Source organism: Prenolepis imparis, unplaced genomic scaffold, assembly GCF_030444845.1.
Source record: "Prenolepis imparis isolate NDT839.2.m4 unplaced genomic scaffold, iyPreImpa1.0 SCAF_3, whole genome shotgun sequence".
NCBI classification, from domain to species: Eukaryota; Metazoa; Arthropoda; class Insecta; order Hymenoptera; family Formicidae; genus Prenolepis; species Prenolepis imparis.
The window spans coordinates 21,528,340-21,549,160 of NW_028141161.1; the positions used below are offsets into that span (position 1 = coordinate 21,528,340).

The 20,821-nt window shown below is 36.8% G+C and overlaps 3 protein-coding genes and 1 non-coding gene across 9 annotated transcripts; 3 read left to right on the forward strand and 1 right to left on the reverse strand.

Moving 5' to 3' along the window:
• The first annotated feature begins 376 nt into the window (after positions 1-376).
• LOC145934388 (uncharacterized) lies at positions 377-8,148 on the forward strand. Of its 3 annotated transcripts, none has more exons than XM_083034760.1 (8): positions 377-807; positions 1,062-1,295; positions 1,385-1,786; positions 2,143-2,290; positions 3,776-3,910; positions 4,263-4,580; positions 4,656-4,832; positions 7,638-8,148. In XM_083034760.1, the coding sequence occupies exons 2-6, from the start codon at positions 1,216-1,218 to the stop codon at positions 4,317-4,319; spliced, it is 822 nt and encodes a 273-aa protein (XP_082890886.1). In that variant the 5' UTR covers positions 377-807; positions 1,062-1,215; the 3' UTR covers positions 4,320-4,580; positions 4,656-4,832; positions 7,638-8,148. The 3 variants fall into 3 exon arrangements, with proteins under 3 accessions (XP_082890886.1, XP_082890885.1, XP_082890887.1); XM_083034761.1 differs by having other exon boundaries at positions 405-463; XM_083034759.1 differs by lacking the exon at positions 7,638-8,148 and adding an exon at positions 5,567-6,044 and having other exon boundaries at positions 377-1,295.
• A 1,888-nt stretch (positions 8,149-10,036) lies between these two features.
• LOC145934386 (uncharacterized) lies at positions 10,037-17,079 on the forward strand. Of its 4 annotated transcripts, XR_014425022.1 has the most exons (9): positions 10,037-10,877; positions 11,107-11,731; positions 11,825-12,670; positions 12,925-13,073; positions 13,153-13,401; positions 13,651-14,149; positions 14,555-15,049; positions 15,440-16,796; positions 16,961-17,079. XR_014425022.1 is itself a non-coding variant. In XM_083034751.1 (8 exons), exons 3-8 carry the CDS (start codon positions 12,467-12,469, stop codon positions 15,884-15,886), a joined length of 2,043 nt encoding a protein of 680 aa, XP_082890877.1. In that variant the 5' UTR covers positions 10,037-10,877; positions 11,107-11,731; positions 11,825-12,466; the 3' UTR covers positions 15,887-17,079. The 4 variants fall into 4 exon arrangements, 3 of the variants coding, with proteins under 3 accessions (XP_082890877.1, XP_082890879.1, XP_082890878.1); XM_083034751.1 differs by having other exon boundaries at positions 15,440-17,079; XM_083034753.1 differs by lacking the exon at positions 11,107-11,731 and having other exon boundaries at positions 12,570-12,670; positions 15,440-17,079.
• On the reverse strand, positions 16,053-16,124 carry Trnaq-cug (transfer RNA glutamine (anticodon CUG)). Its single transcript has one exon. It is a non-coding gene; the product is annotated as a tRNA-Gln (tRNA).
• Positions 17,080-17,129: 50 nt separating the features above from the next.
• On the forward strand, positions 17,130-19,327 carry LOC145934389 (uncharacterized). The gene is made up of 3 exons (XM_083034762.1): positions 17,130-17,408; positions 18,347-18,469; positions 18,550-19,327. Exons 1-3 carry the CDS (start codon positions 17,239-17,241, stop codon positions 18,725-18,727), a joined length of 471 nt encoding a protein of 156 aa, XP_082890888.1. The 5' UTR covers positions 17,130-17,238; the 3' UTR covers positions 18,728-19,327.
• Positions 19,328-20,821: the final 1,494 nt, after the last annotated feature.

A 20,821-nucleotide genomic window follows, 5' to 3' on the forward strand; every position in this document is an offset into this window, starting at 1 on the left:
GTATAAGGGCTAATAAACTACTTAAGAGTCCTTTATACCCGAATTTGTATTTTTATATTAGAGTTTTTCTGATTTTATTATTTTAAAATAATTCTTATTCCTAATATTTAATATTTATTCTTAATATTTTTCCTATTGTGCGCAGGGCCTTAGAGAGAGTAAAAGAGAGCTCACTGCGTCTTCTCTCTCTCTCGCTTCGCCGCGCTGCGTGTAGACTGTGGAGGGGATTTACGCGTGAGCAGCTGTCTCCCCACTACCGCTCTCCCACTCCCGCTCCCCCACTCCCACACCCCACTACCGCGCCAGCGCCGCGCGCCGTTCCCCCACTACCCCCACTCCGCGCGCCGAATTCCGATACGTGACGTAGCGCGTAGCGCCACTCGAAGGTCAAAAGTCGATTCAAAGCGAACGCGCCGCGCACATCGACGCGCGCTCTCTCTCTCTCGTTACGATAATACGCATTGTACGAAAAATTCTTTAATTAAAGCAGTATTGTGCGGTAACATTAAACGCATTAAATGCATGCGAAACGCTATTATAAAATAGAACGTGTAGGATACTTTGGTCAAAGCAATATTACGACTCGTAATATTATAATTATTCTATGTATATATATATATCAATAATATAATATATACATATATAAATATTAATATATATGGTAAAACTGAAGTATAGAATTGACATATATATAAAAGTGAACGATAGATTTTCTGTCACTTCAAGTCATAAATGTGCTTCAAGCCAAGGTCCGGTGAAATGCGCGCATTTCGTGCCCTTTCTGTTCTTTTTCGACAATTGTGTGATGTATGAGAATTTTTTATTAATTTTTTATTTTATAATTACAAAAAAATCTTGGTAATTAGCCATCGAAAGAAAATTTTTGATGTTTCTATTGGATAGGCAATCGCATGACATTATGACAAATGTATGTTTCTTGCATTGCGATACTAATCTAAAGTCGTTGGCGAGCCTGAATAGTCAACTTCGCGTTGCACGAAATTTTGTAATCGGTTCTTACTTCTCACAAATCTCACGAATATAGATAATTTAAATTATAGTTTACAGCTTTGACAGTTCAAAAGAGATAGATTTAAATCCGAAAGAGACAATATAAAAATCTAGAGATGTTTCTACAAACGCAAAATGAATTACCAAGTATTGTTTACGTCTACATTTAGAGGTTACATCAATTGAGTTGTTAGTATATATACGATGACACGGACACGTGTGTGCATCTGTTGCAAGTATCGCGTAATTCAAACACATGTCGCGTCAGACATCTCGTTTTTCGGGTGAGTATTTTAATATCTTCGCGATCCTCCGAAGAATATTATTGTATTGCAATATTTGGCGCAAAATAATCGCAAATGATTCTTTCAAGGTTTCCAAAAAACGATGAATTACTGAAGAAATGGTTGCTGGTGCTTGGCAACCCAGGGATGAAAATCTATGACTCGTCGCGAATATGTTCGCGTCACTTTAAGGAAGACGACTTTAGGTACAGCATAGTCGGAGGTAAACGTTTTTTAAAACAAGGTACGATACCGTCTCTTCATCTGAACGAGGAGAGCAAGGATGATCAGCTCCCTGACAGCGGAAACATGGTGGAAACTATGGAAAGCAAATCGTTAAATAACACAATATCGCAAGTAGACGCTGGAAAAGACAATCAGATGTCTCGTATCATTGGAATGAAGGTACAAGATACCGCTGAAGATGCATGCGAAAGTACTGAATTTGTCCCTCGTCATGAATGCTTTGATAAAACACAAGTGCCTGAAAAGTAAGCAATACAATTTAGGTAGTACTAAGCCTAGTCTACAATGGCAGTAAGCAGTATAGAGTAAGCAGTAAGCAGTAAGCAGTATGAAATGGGAATTGCCCATTTCGTTACTCCCGGTCTTTACATCCACTAAAAACAGTATACTCTCTATTCCTACAGCCTTGTTATTGCCATTGTATACTGTTTTTAGTGGATGTAAAGACCGGGAGTAACGAAATGGGCAATTCCCATTTCATACTGCTTACTGCTTACTGCTTACTCTATATTGCTTACTGCCATTGTAGACTAGGCTTTATTTACTTTTAGGTAGTATTTAACAGAATATGTGTCACATAGAATGTATTTTCTCTCTTCAGACTATCGACTTCACTAGACTCTTCTTCGAATGAACCGAAGAAAAGCAAGAGATATCTTTATGATGTCCGATGGGAGGAAATCTCTACCTCTCCGGTGCAAGCTAAAATTTACTGGGAAGTAGCAATTAAGAAAATTACACGACAAAAGGTAATTTTGAGAAGTTTACGACAAAAAGTTAAAAGATTAAAAAAGACAATTCTAGAATTAAGGACTCGTGTCAAAAACGTAGCGAGTAGTGACTCCTAGTAATTATAATATTGTATAATTAATAAGAGTATATCAATAAATTTTTAATATTCCTAATATATATATATATAGTATGACAAGTATATATATCATACACATATAAGCTGTAATCTTAAATTGCACATGTGTACACAATAGTAAATTGCTTTTTTTATTTAATTTTCTGTATTTTTTTATATATTTTCTTTTTTCCAAAGTTAGATACGAGTATAATATATAGTATATAATATAGCTTATGCATATATATATGTTATATATTATCTATATATATTACATTTGTTGAACTTTAAATATAGAAAGTGTAAACAGTGCAGATAGAGTTTCTGTTTGAAAATCACTAAATTTCTAGGGATATTTACAGAGAATATTTAATATGTATAAAATATATATATTTTCAAAGATATTTTCACGTTGCATCTATTTAATTATTTTAATTACGATTGCAAAAATAGGATCAGTATTACGTCCCCATGATAAACATGGTTACAATCATTATGTATCTTGGAAATAGTTGTCGTCATTTCCTGCTAGGGACTGTATTTAGCTCTCTTATATTGCGATATACGAACCAAGAAGCGCTTGCGAGAAAGCGTTTATTATTCCATAAATATAAAATAAAATAATTTATTATACTAATTTTTTCGAAAACAAAGAAAGGAAGGGTGCGTGTTTCGTCTTGTTTAAAATTTATTTAAAAATTGTAATATTTTGTAATTCGCAAACTTTGGAATTTTTTTATATTAGTAGTATACATATTTACTACATATAAAATACTATATATAAAATATTAAACACGCCCTCTTCCAATAAAATTTCTTTTATGTTAAAAAAGTAGAAAGAATATAATCAAAGTGTTTACTCGCGAAAAAATCTGGAAAATCTGTAATTTTCATGAAACTTTTTTACTTGAAAAATCAGGGAATTCTGATTGGAATTTTTTTGGAATCCAAAAAATTTTTTAAACAATTGTCTCTGATTTGTCTTTATATTATAAGCAGTCGGCAATTCGTCGACTAAATTAGCAATCAATAGAATGATATGGCGACATTTGTTTTTTTTTTTTTTTACAAGATTTGAGTAGGCATTCTGATTAGATATTTAATTAATATATATTATATTTATATATAAATAAGTAGACATTATTCACATTGTTTATGGATACTATATGTCTTTCTAATTTTTATATAGATGTTTCATGTCGAATTTTTCAGCGTTGATCAACATATTTCATTGCTCCGCATCGGTTCTACCTACGATTTCGATTTGAATTTGAACTACTATAAACTCGAAAATGTTTGCCGATAATCTATCGATGACAAAGTGTGTCAGACGAGCATGAAATAGACAACACAAACACCGGGCGACTTGTGATTAATGTTTTTGCAGACGGCCGTTGTCGAGGACGAGCCCATAGGGAGCTCTCACTGTTTTGTAGCCGACCATTTGCCACTCACCCTCTGGACATTCGTTACGAGTTGTTGGGCGCTTCGATTGCTATCACCTTTGGATTATTTGGAGACGGTATTGCCACTATCGATTTTATGCAAAATTTATAAACGTAGCAATTTTATTTAACGATTCTCCGCGCGTTGAAATTTAGATTCAAAATATTAAACTATAAATATTCGAGCCCGAGTCAACTATTCAAGAATTCAAAATATATTTTCATTTAAAATTTTTAGATATATAATAATCGAGATATATTTAATATCCAAAAATTTTTTAGTTTGAGGTAAAACTTAAAATTAAAAGATTGGAAGAATTATATTATTAAACAATTATAAAATTGTTTGACAAAATAATTCTTCGAGATTTTGTTCAAAAAAAAAAAGGAAATTTTAATTTCGTCGATGAATCTGTCATTATGATTAAGGTCTCTCCAAGACAAAACCCTCTGCAACAACAGGGTTTGTCACTGTTGCGACAATAGGGAAATCGAAAACTTTCGCACGCACCCTCGAATTCAGGGATGCTAATTGGTGGGTGGTTAGCCCGTAGCCACCGGCAAGTTTTCCAAGATTTATGAGCGTTGCGGCTAAAGGCGTGAATAAGCCCGGGTCACAACCCTGGGAAGGGTAACGCAAGATTTTGAATTAAATGTCAACCGCACGGATGAGACACGAAACTAACGTCTCGCCGCGATGTCTGGGAATAACGATGCCGCCACAACTTCGCGCATTATTTCTACCCGGTAATAAGTTAATGTTTTGCGATCTCCAATCGTCAAATATAGACAGAATTTATATAGATCTCTTTAAAATTGCAGATCCATCGTCTATGATGATTCGAAAACGAAATCTAGGCCAAAGAGAAAGAAGCCCTTAAAAGAGAAAAGATCGTCTAAATATATGAAGAGATTTGCTGATTTGCTGATGTTTAAAGAAATAATACCGACTTCTCGAAAATCCAAAGATTCAGAGATGCAGAGCTGTATGGAAGAAAGGTACAATTTTTTACATTTGAATAATTTTGTTTAACAAAATTGAACGTTTGAAGAATCAAAATAACGTAGGATACTCTTTTTGAAAAAAAAAAGAAACGGAATTTATGATTATATAATATATTCCTTTTTATAACTTTCTGCAATGCGAAGATGCTTATTAAAATTAATCGCGTTACGTAGCTTGTCCGGTTTCTAATGAGCCCTGTGTCCGACGTGCGTACGAAAATTACAACTAAATTGCAAAACACGGGGTTTCGTCGTAATTATCACTTGTTATAACCCCGACCGTGTCGTCTATCGCTGCTCGTTCGCGCTCGAGCGAATCTCATGTTGGTCCATTCGTACGCACCCGTATACGTTACCCGTAAAGTATGAAAAATGATGTATCTTGCGTGAGGGCTTAATGGTCCATCCCCTTTTTCCCACGCGCGCTACTCGTCACGGGGCGAATCGTTTTGAAAAATAACGATACTATCGGTAAATATATTCTTCGCGGATAAAGCTTTCTCGCGAGTAGTCGAGGGTGGCGCTGACGGGAAAAATCTAAAAAAATAAAAGTCTCAAAATCAATCTTTTATGATATTCTTCCATCGAGTATACATATAGAGTCGTCTGCGAAAAACTCTTAGGTTTATTCTTCATATTTGTTTAAAAAATTCTATAAATATACTACATGTATGTAATGTGCGTATAATATATAAATGTTATGTGTATCTCCACTCGCGCGAAAACAGGAAGGCACCCTCGAAAAGAAATAAGAAGGATGAAGAAGAGCTATAAATTGGGGGTGACGAAACTCGGCAAGATGCAAAGACCGCGGGGCAAGTGCAATGAAAGTGCCATTTGGTACAGCACACACGACGCTCACCCCCTTCCCCCCTACGACTGTGGCACGTGCCTCGAATATAATTTATTGCAGTTGGAATTTTGTGGGGTGTCCCGCGAATCCCCCCTGTGTGCGCCCTTTGTACCTAGCGACGGGTACAAGCTACTTTTGTTGTCCGCGCTCGATATACCAGAATCCCGCCAATGATGACGATGATGATCGGGTTCGAGCACTCGAGAGAGAATTCATTGTCGCTTTATTCATAGAAAATAGGGAAAAAAAATGGAGACGCAAAAATAATTTAGAAATAGATGATAAATGTGTTTATTTAAAATATTAAATACTTTTTATTACGAAATTTTAAGTTTACGTTACATTAAAAATTCTCCGTTTTAAAATTTAATTAGACAAAGAGAAAAATATTTTGATATGTACTTTTTAAAATAAATTCCTTAAAAATAACTCCATAATTAATCTAGAATATTATAATCAAATCTAAAAATCGATCGGATAATTTGCCCAACTTTCCTTCTAACGTTAGTAATCACGTGAAAATTATTCGCCTCTGTTCTCGATTGCTCGGTCACAAATACTAACAGACCGAGACCTGTGTGTTTCCTCATCCGTTCAATACCGCGCTTTCCGGCGTCTCCCTAACGAGCCTGTTTTCCTTTTTTTTTTTTACTCTTCCTCTCTCTCGCGTGACAGCCCTCCCGGTTGACAGAAGAAACCCTGTGGCATATATCGTCGCGGGCGACGATATATCGACTTCATACGTGTCGCACTTGGAAATCGCGATGGTTTTTCGGAGAGGAGAGCGTCAGCCCAATAATTCGGATCCCGTATTTTGCCCTGAGCGCAACTCGCGCAACGCGGGAGCGAGAGAATCCCGGCTACCCTCATCGCCAAAACAACCACCCTCGCGTACGTGAGCGGGATGAGCAAGCGGGATCGGGGAGCGAGAATCCCAAGTTTCGAGTTCGTGAAAAGTTCCAACGGTTTTGTTCTCATCCCTTCACACTCTTTCCTCGGGTTCCCTTTTTTCCAGAAGAACGCCACCACTTCCGCGCGATATCGAATCGTGCGTCGCTCGCCTCGAGTTCGATTCGAGTTTATTTTAGGTCCGACTTGAATGGGGGTGCGAACCAAAAGAAGAGAGAGGGAGAATCGATAGTAATTATATCCGAAATAAAAAGAAAATAACGCGGAAACGGGGGAAAATTGCCGGATTAAGATAACCGGCTTTAAGAAGAATTTATAGCAACGCGTTTTGCGAAATTACCGATTTCTAATCTTCGAAATTGGTAATTTCTGGACATTCTAGGACTCCCTTTTTACCCCCCTTCGATCCTATCGTTTACCATTTTGATTCCCAAAGAGAAGAACTTCAAAATAGATCGCATAGGTTTAAGGATTAAGTTATACGAAGCAGATCTGTGTTTACACTGCGTGACGCATATTATTTTTTTTTTTTTGGCCACGCTGGAGGGTCCAACTTCTGTTAAACGAAAATGCAAAGATTTTCCTCGAATTAAATGGCACCTTTCGAGATTGCCCCTTTTACGATTTCCGTTTGTGATATTCTTAAAGTGTATTAGTCCCCGTCATGAGTCCCGCGGGAGCAATCTTCCAGAAAGTTTCATTCAAAGTCTGGTTGCCAGTTATATATACCTATATCCTTTTTATCGCGTCTGTCGTCGCTAGAGAAATCCAGAGGATGAGAGATCAATCGAAAAACTATTTATAATTTAATTTTCATTCGCGAGCGCTAGAAGGAAACGATAATGATAATACAACACTTTATAATACATATTCAAAAATGTAACAAAGTATAACAATGATTTAGCATTGTCATTTCTCGTAAACAATTTTTACAGATTTTTTAAAAATTTTATTTCATGCTTTTATGACATTTTTGCCGAATCTGGACTGTTTTGCGGCGATTTTTTTAAATTTTGTTTTGGTTTTGTTTTTACAAGGAACAAAAATATCATTGCGAGAGCTTTGTTAGCGGAAGGACGTGCGGATTCTGCGTGATGCATCGACAACACAGCGTGGGAGTCAGCCGGGAGCGGCGCGAGAAGAGAGAAGGGGATGCTGCTGGACCAAAATCTGGCCTCAGTCGTGCGCGACGCGCCATATGCGGTGGACCATTTGTCAGCCGGCTCACAAAGGCCAATAATCTCGCGTGACACGTGTGCTTCCCCCCGATAAAAAGCGTTACGTGTCGCGCCGCGTTTTCGTGAAAAAGGTTCTTCCGCGACAGAGAAATTTCGGCCGTCGTTCGGTACAGATTGTTTACAGGACGCGCGATTTTAAGTCGCTCTTTTTCTTTCGTATCGTCATCTTTTAATATTAAATTCAATTAAAAGTCTGATAGTCTTGCTATTTGGTTAATCGTTCAATTGTAAATTTTGGAGCAATTGCTTGACTTAAACTCGACTCGGATTCGCGAAATGTTCCCGCTATCCTGTAGTTCGAACATCTGGAACACGTGGTACTCGCCGGCGAAGAAATTGCAAGGAATTTAGAGTACACTCGCGATTCGAAATAGGTAAGTCATATGTTTTCGCATATATATATGCATACATTTATATATAATTTTTATTAATTATTTTACATAATTAATTATTGCATATTAATTATTACATATAATACATATTAAATTATTACATATAATAAATTAGGTATTATAACATATTATAATACATAATTTATATTCTTATTGATTACACATAAATATATGTAAACTTAATAATCATGTATTATACGAAATAATTAGCAGTTATTCGCGATAATCGTGACGAGTTCTGCTTTCTTTGTTTGCCATAAATACGCCTCCATTACTTTGCGATAAGTAGCACAAAATAAACTCCGATATAATGCATTATTGTTCTAACGTCAATGACAATTAAGTTTAATTCTTTCAATTATCAATGAAATTAAATTATTTAATAAATAACTGAATGTGATTCTTAAATCGGCCAATAGAGCCAAGCACGAAAATTAATTCTAATTTTTTGGAACGATATCTCTTGGTTTGAGATTACTAAGTTCCTAAGATTACTAAGAATCACATTCAGTTATTTAGTAAATATTGAGAGCCGATAAAAATATTTCTTAATTTAAATTATTTAATATACTCCAGATTTGTTGGAGAGAATCCGTAATTAAAACTTGACACGAGAGACCGCGACGGCGCGTCATCAAATAATGCAAACTTTCGGGAAAATGAAGGCTCGCGTTCAGCGAGGGCGCGATCATTTATTTAATCATCAAACGCGTGATAAGAAATTAAAGAGCGTCGACGCGTAATTAAAGCGCTCTCGCCCTTATAAAAGGAAGAAAGTACAACGGTATATGTATACAGGATAGCTTCTAATTTAACGCGAGATTTTAAACACCGTTGTAAATATCACGGAAATCTGGATAATTACGCGGGGGAGGATAAAACGCCCGATTCTCTCTCGAGCGCGCGCGGCCTTTACATTTATTAGGGACGAACAAAAACGCGCGGCGAGATAAGAGCCGCGCTGAATCACGGCCCGATGAAACACGAAATGTGTAAATGCGTTTTTGGTGTAGAGTCGCGCGAGAAGCACTTAACAATTGCTTAAAATAACCAGAATGCCGCGTGCGCCGCACTCACTCACGGTGGAAAATGGCGCCGTTGGTCGCGTGCCGCTATAAATTCGGACTAAATTCGAGAATCGAAATGGGTATCGCCGATGCAACTTTTAGTCGATCCGTACGTGTCCTGCATGTTTACGCGTACCTGGGTAGTTTTATTTATATATTTTACACAGGAGAAATATGTCCAAATAACATATACGCTTACCGAAAGTATGAAGATTAACGGCATATATATTGCATGTATATATACATATGCTATTAATTTTATATATTATTTAATTAATTTTTATATATACACTTGAAAAGTATATTTTTTCATTGTATATATATAGAAATTAATATATACATCTTATATAAGCATATCTCTCTTTTAAAAATGTTTTGTATAATAGTATATTATATTTTTTATAAGAGAAAAATTTTTAACTGATTTTTGTATATATAGTTAAAAAATATTGTTTTATTATACATATAATAATTAATATATACATCTTATAGATGTGTTTGTCAATTTTTTTTTTTTTTTTTTTTTTTTTAATATAAAAACATCTCTCCTTTAAAAATATTTTGTATAATAGCATATCATATTTTTTATAAGAGAAAATATCTTACGCGTCAATTCTTATATATTATGAATTTTTTATTAAAATTATCAGATCAATTTTTATTAATACGGAGATTGGGCGCAAACCTATCGCTAAGGATATCGATAAGGACCGATTACCATAATCCTTCTGCTGGAAGAGTGAGATAGTCAGATAGTTGGCAGGATCTTTACAAACTTCTCGACGTTTCGGATTTTCAAAATAAAAAGATCTCACGGTCTTTTGTTCTTTTTCCACGGAGAGTTTGGCCGCTACGTTATCTTACCTAGGGAGAGAGAGAGAGAAAAAAATCTCGGGAAGTTCTTAAAGACCGACGCCATTTCTTCGGAAGGGATCTGGCCGTGACTTGTCTCCCTTCGAGACGACTCCAGAAAAAACTTTGAAATTTTTCGTTTGCACAGACTTGCAAAAGCTCGCGTCGGCTTACATGTATATCCTTGGTTCCTTCTCCACCCGCTTATCCACTCGTCATCCTTCAACTTGATCCTGTCTTTTATTTTTACACCGTTCGTCTCCTCCCGCGGGAGAAGAGATACGCCGAATGAATCCTAAACGAATGAACACGAATTATAGAAAGAAGGAATTATGGAAACTCTCCTATCGTCTTTATATGATCATTTAATTTCTAATTCATATCTAACGTGTATAATAGCCAAAGGAATAGGATGAATAACTAGTGAGAGTTAATGATCGTCGTAATCGCGCGGGAGATAAGTCTTCGACGTCGCGTTTCGTCGTTTTTCATTTTACAGATAAGTCCTATACAGATACCTTTCGCCTTTATGAAGTGGTGGTGGACTCTCTTGCGATGAAGAGCGGAAAATGAGATGAAAATCGGAAGACGAGACGGTGCGTGAGAAGAGGGAGGACGTGAAGGACAAACCGCGGGCGAGAAAATGAGATACGAAACTGCGCTCTACCTGCTCTTCCTGCTGATCCTGTCGCTAAATGATCCTTCGTGGGCTTCCGCCGAGATCAGAGGTTTGCCGATTAATTAGCTTGTCTCAATTAGTGCTATATATTAAACGATAACATTACCGTTTATTAAACGATAACATTATTGTTTATAAAAATCGATATCACAGTATGATTTTTTTAAGTAAAAAAATAATTAATATTTTTTTAGAGGGAATATGTTATTATTTTTTTTAATATAACGACGTGTGTTATTTCTGTCATCAAGTATGTTAGCACAAATATGTTCGAATAGCCGGATGATTCGCGGATGATTCGATCGAAGCTGCGATCCTGTATAGAAGCTTCGATGGGAATGAAATTGCCTAGCTTAATGAAGCGCTGAGGGGCGAAACTTCGTTGAGAGAAAGAACGTTAATCACCTTTGTAATGGAATAACATTCGCCTAGATGGAGGGACAACGTATTTAGCGTCATCGTTAAGGTTCGCGGGGTAGAAGGAAGGGAGGTTGAAAGAAAGAGACCATCTTTACATTACTTTATAGAATAAAGATAAAAATCGAGTACACAGAAATAATTCATACATTATTTATTAGCGATAATAGAATAAAAATAAATGTGCCTCGTATTTTTCTTGTGTACCCGATGCGTCAAAGGAGTCGTTAGTTTATGACTATTCATGTCCCCCGTAACGAGAAAACAGTATGCGTACTAGAAGCTATCGCCCGAGGATACTTGATGTAATTAATTGTATGCATTGTCACGCGTCTGTGATATGGATAGCCTCTGGAGCGGTCGTATATACTACTATAGTATTGTAATAGATGTCAAACATATCCTTCTTGAGAAACATATGATATGTATCGGAATAAAAACAAGAATTTTAATTAAGACAGACGACAAAGAAAAATATGATTATATGTATATTATTTTATTTATATAGATTTTATTTTATTTATCATACTTATAGTATTTTTTTGCACAAAATAATATTCTATTTTTGGCATTTTTCAGATTAATATTTCCGATTGAAATGCTTTTTATGTGATTTAATCAATAATATTATTCACAAAAGAGTATTGTGGAACGCGAGACTTAAATGATATCGATCTATCAAGCACGAGAACATACACACTCGCACGCATACGCGATAAAATTAAGATGACAAATATAGCCGAGAGTCGAGAAGCACACAGAGAGAGAGAGAGAGAGAGGAAGAGAGGTACGCGGTGCTTGATTTCAGCGCGAGATCGCCGACATCAATGGCAATTAATTAGCCGGTAAACTCTGAGTAATTTCATCAGTCCGGTGCAGTCGAGGGTCGTTGAATAAATAAGGTCGTGTTGTCATCGGGAATACCGGCGGCGACGTTTCGATAACCATTCCTCGCAACGTCTTCGTCCTCCTCCGCGAAATACATTTATTTGAGCGAGATCGATTCTGTGAGACTCCCCCAAGGGTCTGAGAGAGCCTTGCGGAAGGGCCAAAGAGAAACATTGAGTAATGAACGAAAGATTGTAGGGGTAGCTGAACGATCAATCTGAATTCTATTTCTCTCTCTCCAAAAATATCTGATTATATTGCTATTACAGACGATTTATACACATTGTCCAAAAAACTACCGAATGTCCTTTTAAGAACAGATGCTATTCAGGAATGAATTCTTCAGCTTCGTCTTTTTATTATCCACGTTATGCTTGTTTCATTGTAAGTTGTTTTATATTATTTTTTTCGTTTAAACGATATATTTTTCACGTAGGATGCAATCGTACCATCAGACATTCGGTGGGCTGGATTCGCTGGACAGGACGAATGGGACGATGCATCGTCCGAATCAGAGCACCACTAAGAGATCCGCAGGTTAATATAAACATAAATCTCCGTTATAATTATTTTTAAATTATTTTAAATTATTTGATAATTCTTCAATTTGTAATTTGCCATAAAAATATATATAATTTAGATAATAATAATATACAAAAATATATAATGTAAGTAAAAATAAATCGGAAGAATATATAGAAAATATAGATAATAAAAGATCAAATAAGAATTGAAGCAGGTAATTAACGAATTAATCAGTAATTAAATTTGTAAATTTATGCGCGTTGTAGGTGATTGAAGTGAAGGTCAGGAAATTGCAAGTGGGTTTCCTGAAGGAAGCTCGATGCGAGGGAGCGTATTTTCAGTTCTCGGACAGCGCGGACGATCCTGACGACGAGACAGGTCGATATTGCGGCCACGTGACCGGAAACGTTACGAGGTATAACATCTCGTCTCGTCCTTGCGATTCTCTCTCGGGTTCTTCGCCGCTGATAAAGTCACGTCTGTTTTTCATGCAGGCTATTTCTGCGACGTGGCCCGGATCTGACCATCACCCTGTCGTCGGATGCGCACTTTGCGTCGACGAACCCGGTCATCTTCTCCGCGCAATTCTCCATCCTGCCGACGCGCCTCGCGGTCGAACGTCATCGTGGTTACTCAGCCTCATCGTCGCCCACGTGTCCCATGGAGTGCACCGTACGAAACGAGCGCAGATCCTGCAGATTGACCTCGCCGGGTTATCCCAGCGTCTATCCACGTGGAATCAGGTGCGCGCGAATCACTAATAAGGTCTCCCGATCCTTGTTTATGTGAGAGTTTATGTGAGAGCCCATATAAAATCTATCTTTTTATCATAGTGTCGAAGTCGAGACAAACCTGATCAAATTGATAAATTTGACAAAGATATAATTTTCGAGAAAATAGAAGATCTTCTTAGTTTTACACAAAGAACATTCTAAAGTTTCGTTTAAATTTTATGTCGCGATATCAATTATATCGAAATTATTCTCATACAGATGCAGGATCGCGTTGGAGTCGAGCGCCGGTCGCTTCAGGATAGGCGGTCAGCCGGAGGACCTTTTCGACCTGATGAACTACAGCGATCAAGAGAGTTGTCAAATAGAAGATTGCGAGGACTCCCTAGAGTCCGAGGGACTCGGCCGATCGTCGTCCTCGGCCCTCGCGAGGGTCACGAGGAGTCGGGATCGTCTCCTAGAGGACGAATCTATTATCGGGGACGATCGATTGAGAAATGGGCACAACTGTCGAACGAGACGCGCCTCGGAAACGAATAGGCAATTAACGAGGCACTACGAGAAGAAAGCGGCACGGTGGTACAGAGACAGGCAATATCATCACAAAGAGCCGCCGAATAGGCCCGGCACGAGCGAGCCGAGACTTCGCATAAAATCAATGCGTTCGAAGATAACGAGGCAGGACCAACGGAGGGTCGACCCGAACCGTTATCTCAATGGCGACCCTGAAAGGCCGAATGAGACGTTCGGTAGCGCGACGGTACGTAACTCGTTCAAGCAGAAAAGGGGGGTATTAGTGAGAGCTTCCGCTAATAACTTTTCAAAGTATACTATCTATACACATATATTTATATAGGACTAAAGATATTAAATAGTTTTATTATTCAACTACTATTCAATTATTCGATTTTCAAGTTTATTTTGATTATTATATAATTATGAACCAAATAATTGAAACTAGCCTGGCTACTTTAATACCATTTTTTCCATTGATAATTTCAAATCCTAAATTTTTTACTTAAAATGTCAATTGATATTTAAAAGATAAAAAATAACGAGAGGAACATTATTATTTGAAAGATTTAATTATATTATTTATTAATTATATTTCCGCAACCATACTTGCTCTGTTGTAGATGATATATATCTTGTATAATTTTTTAAGATGCTGAAATATCCCGGAGAGTCGGAGAACATCACGTGCGACGGCGGCGACTATCTCGCGCTGCTGGAAAACGTGAACGGGAGGATCCTTGAGATCTCCAAATTTTGCGGCAGCGGACGCGTGCCGCGTATCTATTCGCGCGGGAGAAACGTGATCCTGGAGTTTTACGCTCGAAAAGACGGCACCGTGACGCACGACGGGTTTCAAGTGACCCTGCAGGAGGAACACGTCTCGCAAGAAACGAAACACGCGAGATGCGAGTTTGTGTACAGGAGCTCCCGGCGTAACAGCAGGGAGAACATCAGATCCCCGCGGAGCTGGTATCCGCCCAATACCGTGTGCACTTACAAGTTTCTCGGTAGAGCCACGGAGAGGGTTTCCGTTCACATAAAGATCCTCAGAAACGAGCTCGACCACGAGAAATTGGAGACTAAGCGAAACTTTAGCCTGAACTATTGTCCAGGGAATGAAATCACTGTTTATAATGGAGCGCAGGTAATTGACTCTGTAATTGACTCTAGTCTTGTTTGTACTTTGGCCACTTTACCCGAGTTTATACAAATCGACAAGCGTTAGTAAAAATTCATCTCGTGAGAATCAATTTCTAATGTTTGATTTCTTTAATATTTCTTATTGATGCATAGATAATTAAATGAATACATAAATAAAAAACAATAAAAGATAATTAAATAGTTTTACGTTTTTTTAAAAGATTAAAAAATTTTAATAACATAAAATTCTAAAAATTATAATAAAAAACTTTTAGATAATTTCATCAAGCCAATTTTATCAAATAAATTATTATTTTTTAAAATAATTATTATTTTTATGATATCGTCGTCGAGTACCGAGTCTTGTGTCTTAAAGATCGACAACGATTCGCAGGTGAACGGTAGCTTCCTGATGTGGTCCTATTGCGATGCGTCTCACTGGGACATCAACAACATTCAAGTACCTTTGACATCTAGCGGAAACGAATTATTGATCCAGTACTACAGCGCCAAAGGGTCCTACGATGGTCAAGGATTCACTTACGCCGTATCTTACCGATTTGTCAGAAAAGAGCAAAACTTCACCACTACAAAGCGTAAATATAAATCGATCTCATTAAGGCCCATCAATCTGTCGACTCTGAATCTCAACGATACCGATGTCGATTACGAATGCGACAATAGAATCGGCACGTTCAAAAACTGGTTCGCGGTACTCATGGTCTTTGGAGTAGTGTCCTTTATCGGGGCCGTCGTTACTATAGTTACTCTGACGGCCAAATGCTTAAAGATCAAATCCGCCGAAAAGAAACTCTTGCAAAATACAAAACAGCAACAATAAGTTACAAAGTTTCATGTTTCTCTTCTCTTTTTCTCTCTTTCGTCTCATCCACTGATTAATATAAGTAATTAAAAACGATCTCAGGAATTCGTTTGAGAGACAAAGATATTGGAAATTTGAAAATTTAAACAATCTTGCGTTTAAATGACAAAAATAAAACTCACTGAGGTCCCACCGAGACTTGAACTCGGATCGCTGGATTCAGAGTCCAGAGTGCTAACCATTACACCATGGGACCTTGATACTTTTTCTATGAACAATTAAACGGCACATGTAAATATTTGCGAAAAAAATATCACGAGAAGCTCTTGAAACACGATTGCATAGAGTCACGAGAAAGTTAATCGTGTCAATATCTTCTTGACATCTTTCGCGATAAACGAGTTTCTCTTTTCTTGACAAATGGAGAATAATGTACAATGTATACCGAACTGAATTTTTATACGTAACATAAAAATAATAATGAATCGTAATAAAGTATATATGAATAAGCGAAGAGGATCGGTAAAATTATTATTAATTACTAATTATGTTATATTCTTTTTTTTAGGTTCTACTCGTATATTCTACGTGGAAAGATTTCACTATTCTCATCACTATTTAATATTAATATATTAAATTATTATCCTATCTTGCAGGCTTATTACTTTTGCATGAATTAATATTATATATATGTAAGATTTGAACAGTATTGAGTAAAAAAAAATTAAGACTATAGTCTACGACAAATTAAGATAATTATTTGTGAAAGTAAACAGTATTGCCAAAGAAGATAATGCGGGAATTTTTGTTTTTCAATAATTCAGATAAATTACGGATACGGAAGACACGCGCGGCAACCCGTTATACACATACATATACGTAGCATCGATTATTTCATATCACGAATTTCTCGCAAAATTACAGTAAGGTATATCACATTCCAATAATTATCAGATTGAAAGAAATAAAAAAATAAAAATGCTAATTATTTGAAATTTCCTAATAAAATACAAATGCTAACAATAATATTTATTTTATTTATATTTCGTATAAGTGCGCATGTCTTCTAATAAATAATTTCTTCAAGTACAGGTACAGGTTTTATAGATATGTACGAGAAACTGGACAAAGATCTGAAAATAAACACGATGGATTTTTAAAAATTTAAAAATTGTTAAATATATAACACATACATTGTATAGAAAGAGAAAGAGAGAAAGAGATACTTTCTCGCGCATGCGCGGCGCAGCGGTGTTGTGCACGCGCTGCGCAGGCGCAGGAGCAAAGTCCCGTCGAGACAACAGTCCGGTTACTCCGATTTATCTCTGTGTATTGCCTTCAACCGAATTTCGACGGAACGCACGACGAAGATGGCCGGCACGGGAAGCGGTGATGCCGGTGGTTGCTGCTCGATCCTGAAGAAGCTCGGGCTTCAACCCGTCACGCGATGCAGCCTCGCCAAGTTCTACGTGCCGGCATTCGGCGCCGCCTCGTATACGGCGATGTCCATCAATGTCATGAATCCGAGTCTCGTCGTCAAGTAAGCAGACAGTTCCGTACCTTATTTCGGCTATTATTCGTACATGTAATACATATTGTGTAAATGTTAATCATTGACGAGACAAATTGTAACCTGACGACGAATCTTCTCTCGTTCTGTCTTTTTCTCTCTCTCTCTCTCTCTCTCTCTCTCTCTCTCTCTCTCTCTCTCTCTCTCTCTCTCTCTTTCTTTCGTTTATTACGTAATTTCGATCGCATGCAATTTATGCGTGGCTTGCGATAATAGATGAGTCTCCGACTTAATGCGATCAACACATATATCTATATTCTATATACTTTCATGTAAGATCGACATGATATTTTTTCTCTTGAAGCGAGACAAGCATACTTATAAATAAATAATGTAACAGAGAGAAGAAAAACGTGAATAGAATGTACAGTGTCGTGGCTACAGAGGTTGCGACATTTTGGCCCATATTCTGGATCTTCTTTTATTGATAAAAGCGCTTTTATAATAAATAAACATTAATTTCAATAAATATAAAGGCCCATATCTGGATCTTCTTTTACTGATAAAAGCGCTTTTATCAATAAAAGAAGATCCAGAATATGGGCCTTTATATTTGTTGAATTTAATGTTTATTTATTATAAATTTTCCACGGCATTTAAATTTATATTACACACTATATACATAAATTTGACAGCATGATTATTTATCCCGCATAAGCACATGACAATGATTCGCATCCTGAATTTTACTGCATATTTATAAACTCATTAAAAAGAAAAGTGTTATAACCTCTGTGTCCATGACTATACATACATATGAAACTAGAGATCTAAGAATTTGAGGATCGAAGAATGCAAAGTTCTAAAGATTCAAGTATCTAAAAATTTAATTATAAAAGAAATCAAACTTCAAATTTGTATTGTGCTACGTTTACAGAGGAAGAATAATAGCATTATTTTCTTTTCAGAGTATTCCCAAAGAGGGACATTACAAACGTCTTGCTAGTTGGTACTCTAGTTGGCACTGGATCGTACATCTACACACGTGAGCACATAAAGACTGCGCCGCAGTCTGTAAGAGTTTTGTACAGGTGAGAAAAGACATTGGTGATACATACGAGTATATATTTATCTCGTATTATATTTTTCACTTATCGAATTTACCTTTTAGTGTTACAGGTGCGGTATTATTGAGCTTGGGATCTGTCTTATTGTGGGCAGTGATACGTTCCATAGTGCCGCCAAGTCCAGCCTGTTGTACGATAGCTGGTATCGGCACTGGAGTAGCATTTCTTAAAATTGGCACGAGCTACCTCGAGTTTGTCGACAAGCAAATAGCGAAAAAGTAGGCTATTTTTGTTACATGCTTTCTGTTTTGCCTTTTTTTTTGTATTTCAAACTTGTATTTTAAATTATTACGAGAGAAAATTGCGTTGAACAAAATGATACCTTTTAAAGTATCGTTGAATTTCGACTGAAATTTTTATGGGTGCAAATAATACGCGAAAGTATATTATCCTTTTCACTAAGAATTTTGTATTTACGTGAGAGAATTTCTTCTAAGAAAAAGGAGGAATATGAGTCAATATTTTCATGAAAACTCAAATTTATCACATTGCACACAACTAGCGCAATTGTCAGCAATTCCAGTGTTGATGAATTTTTTTGCACATTAGCGAATGTGTCGAGCATTCGCTACTTTTTTCTCTTTCTAACGCTCATCGTCGCATTATACCTGACAATGTTACCGAAATTGTTAATTACAAGATATATTTGCACGCATTTTGGGAACTTCTGGGAAAGTTCTCGCATAATTCCGGATCGTTTAGAGAACCGGAAAGAAATATGTGCGTACGCATATGTTTTGTTAACTATACAGCATTCACATAAGAATGCATCATCATGTAGATAAATGTCACTATAAATATATACGAATATACGAAGCGTGACACGAATTCAAATCTATAGGAAAAAAAGATACTAAATTAATACTCTCATCCTCGTCCGAAAATTCCATCGATATCCGCATCTCTCTCTTATGCTCCTATTATAAAAATAAGATATAAATAATACCGAGATTCTTTTTTATCTGTCAGTGCAAAAATTTATTGCAACTAATTACGCAAATTATTCTAGAATCGATTCAAAAGACATGACAATCTTAAGATTAATTTTTTTAATTACTTATTAAGAGAATACTTGAAAGTATTTATGTAAGAGTTGAAAATGTCGGGACTCGCGAAGCTCGTTTCTTGTAACAGAGCGGCTAGTAAAGGCTTGCTATTCTTTCTTATTATCCGTCGTTCGTTTCACTGAACTGTATTTGTTTCGTCGAGCTGTCATCGTTTATTTATGCGTACTATTGCACTCTCGGGCGATTGAGACGAGCACCGAGAGTCAGATAAGAGGAATCTCCGGACAAATGTAAACAAACGACTCGCTGCGATACTTAGTACATGCATATATATAGGCACGAGTCAATCTCGCTATCGATTTTTTTATTTGTCGGTCGTAGCACAAAAGGAGCGTTACACTATAGTGTGTGTGTGTTGTTGTTGTGTGTGTGTGTGTGTGTGCTAGTTAAGATCAATTTATAATACGCGGTAAATAAATGACGAAACTCTAAAGGATGCGTAGATACTTTCAAAATCGCACGTGCGAAATGCGAAAGTCCCGAGTCTCAGGGTCGCTTTTCAACCATGAAGCGCATCCTGTTCGTCAATCGCAATTAAATGCGATTGACACGAAGGCTCGGCTCTTTATATCTTATCCTGCGCGACACACATTGCGTCGTTCAAACTGCTGAAATTATGCGATAATTTATCTTATTTTTGAGAGAGAAACAGAGAATTGATATGTCTCTCCCCTCCCATATATTGAAAACCGAAAATATAGCAGCGTTTTATATACAGAGTGTCTTATCGTCTACTTATGAGCTCTTCGCGAATTAGGAATAAATTTTTTTTTTTTAATAAATTTTTCACTTATAACTCAAGAATGATATAAATGTTTAAAATACAGAAAATTAAACTTTTGACATTTAAAAATGCGCGATGAGTTTTTTTCAACATTTTCGTTGAAAAAAACACTCGTGCCATAAGTAGACACAGGTGGAAAATACTCGCTAGGGCAAGGACACCCTGTATATATATACTGTTGTACATGATCCCTCGTCGTGCCTTGTTGCAGTGTCGCTATTATTTCATCGCATCGCAGATAATGATACGGCATGCTTTCCAACAATAGTCAGTCTCGAGTCTCGACGCGAAACCCGACGATGATCACGAAAACATTTCGCTTCACGGAATGACAACGAGTTTGACAAACGCGCATCGTGATTTATTTATTGCGATAATAATTGTCTCGAAGAGAGAAAATATATCGCGGTGAAAAAACATCTCGTTCCTCTTCGAGAGACAAGATATCGGTACGATTGCCTTTCC

Excerpts from the sequence above, each read along its gene's own strand:
- LOC145934389 (XM_083034762.1), top strand. The coding sequence starts at position 17,239 with ATGGCCGGCACGGGAAGCGGTGATGCCGGTGGTTGCTGCTCGATCCTG. Across the intron at positions 17,409-18,346 it reads AATCCGAGTCTCGTCGTCAA|AGTATTCCCAAAGAGGGACA; the intron begins GTAAGCAGACAG and ends TTTTCTTTTCAG. Across the intron at positions 18,470-18,549 it reads TCTGTAAGAGTTTTGTACAG|TGTTACAGGTGCGGTATTAT; the intron begins GTGAGAAAAGAC and ends TTTACCTTTTAG.
- LOC145934388 (XM_083034760.1), top strand. The coding sequence starts at position 1,216 with ATGACACGGACACGTGTGTGCATCTGTTGCAAGTATCGCGTAATTCAA. Across the intron at positions 1,296-1,384 it reads TCAGACATCTCGTTTTTCGG|GTTTCCAAAAAACGATGAAT; the intron begins GTGAGTATTTTA and ends GATTCTTTCAAG. Across the intron at positions 1,787-2,142 it reads AAAACACAAGTGCCTGAAAA|ACTATCGACTTCACTAGACT; the intron begins GTAAGCAATACA and ends TTCTCTCTTCAG.
- LOC145934386 (XM_083034751.1), top strand. The coding sequence starts at position 12,467 with ATGAATTCTTCAGCTTCGTCTTTTTATTATCCACGTTATGCTTGTTTC. Across the intron at positions 13,402-13,650 it reads GTCTATCCACGTGGAATCAG|ATGCAGGATCGCGTTGGAGT; the intron begins GTGCGCGCGAAT and ends ATTCTCATACAG. Across the intron at positions 14,150-14,554 it reads AGACGTTCGGTAGCGCGACG|ATGCTGAAATATCCCGGAGA; the intron begins GTACGTAACTCG and ends TAATTTTTTAAG.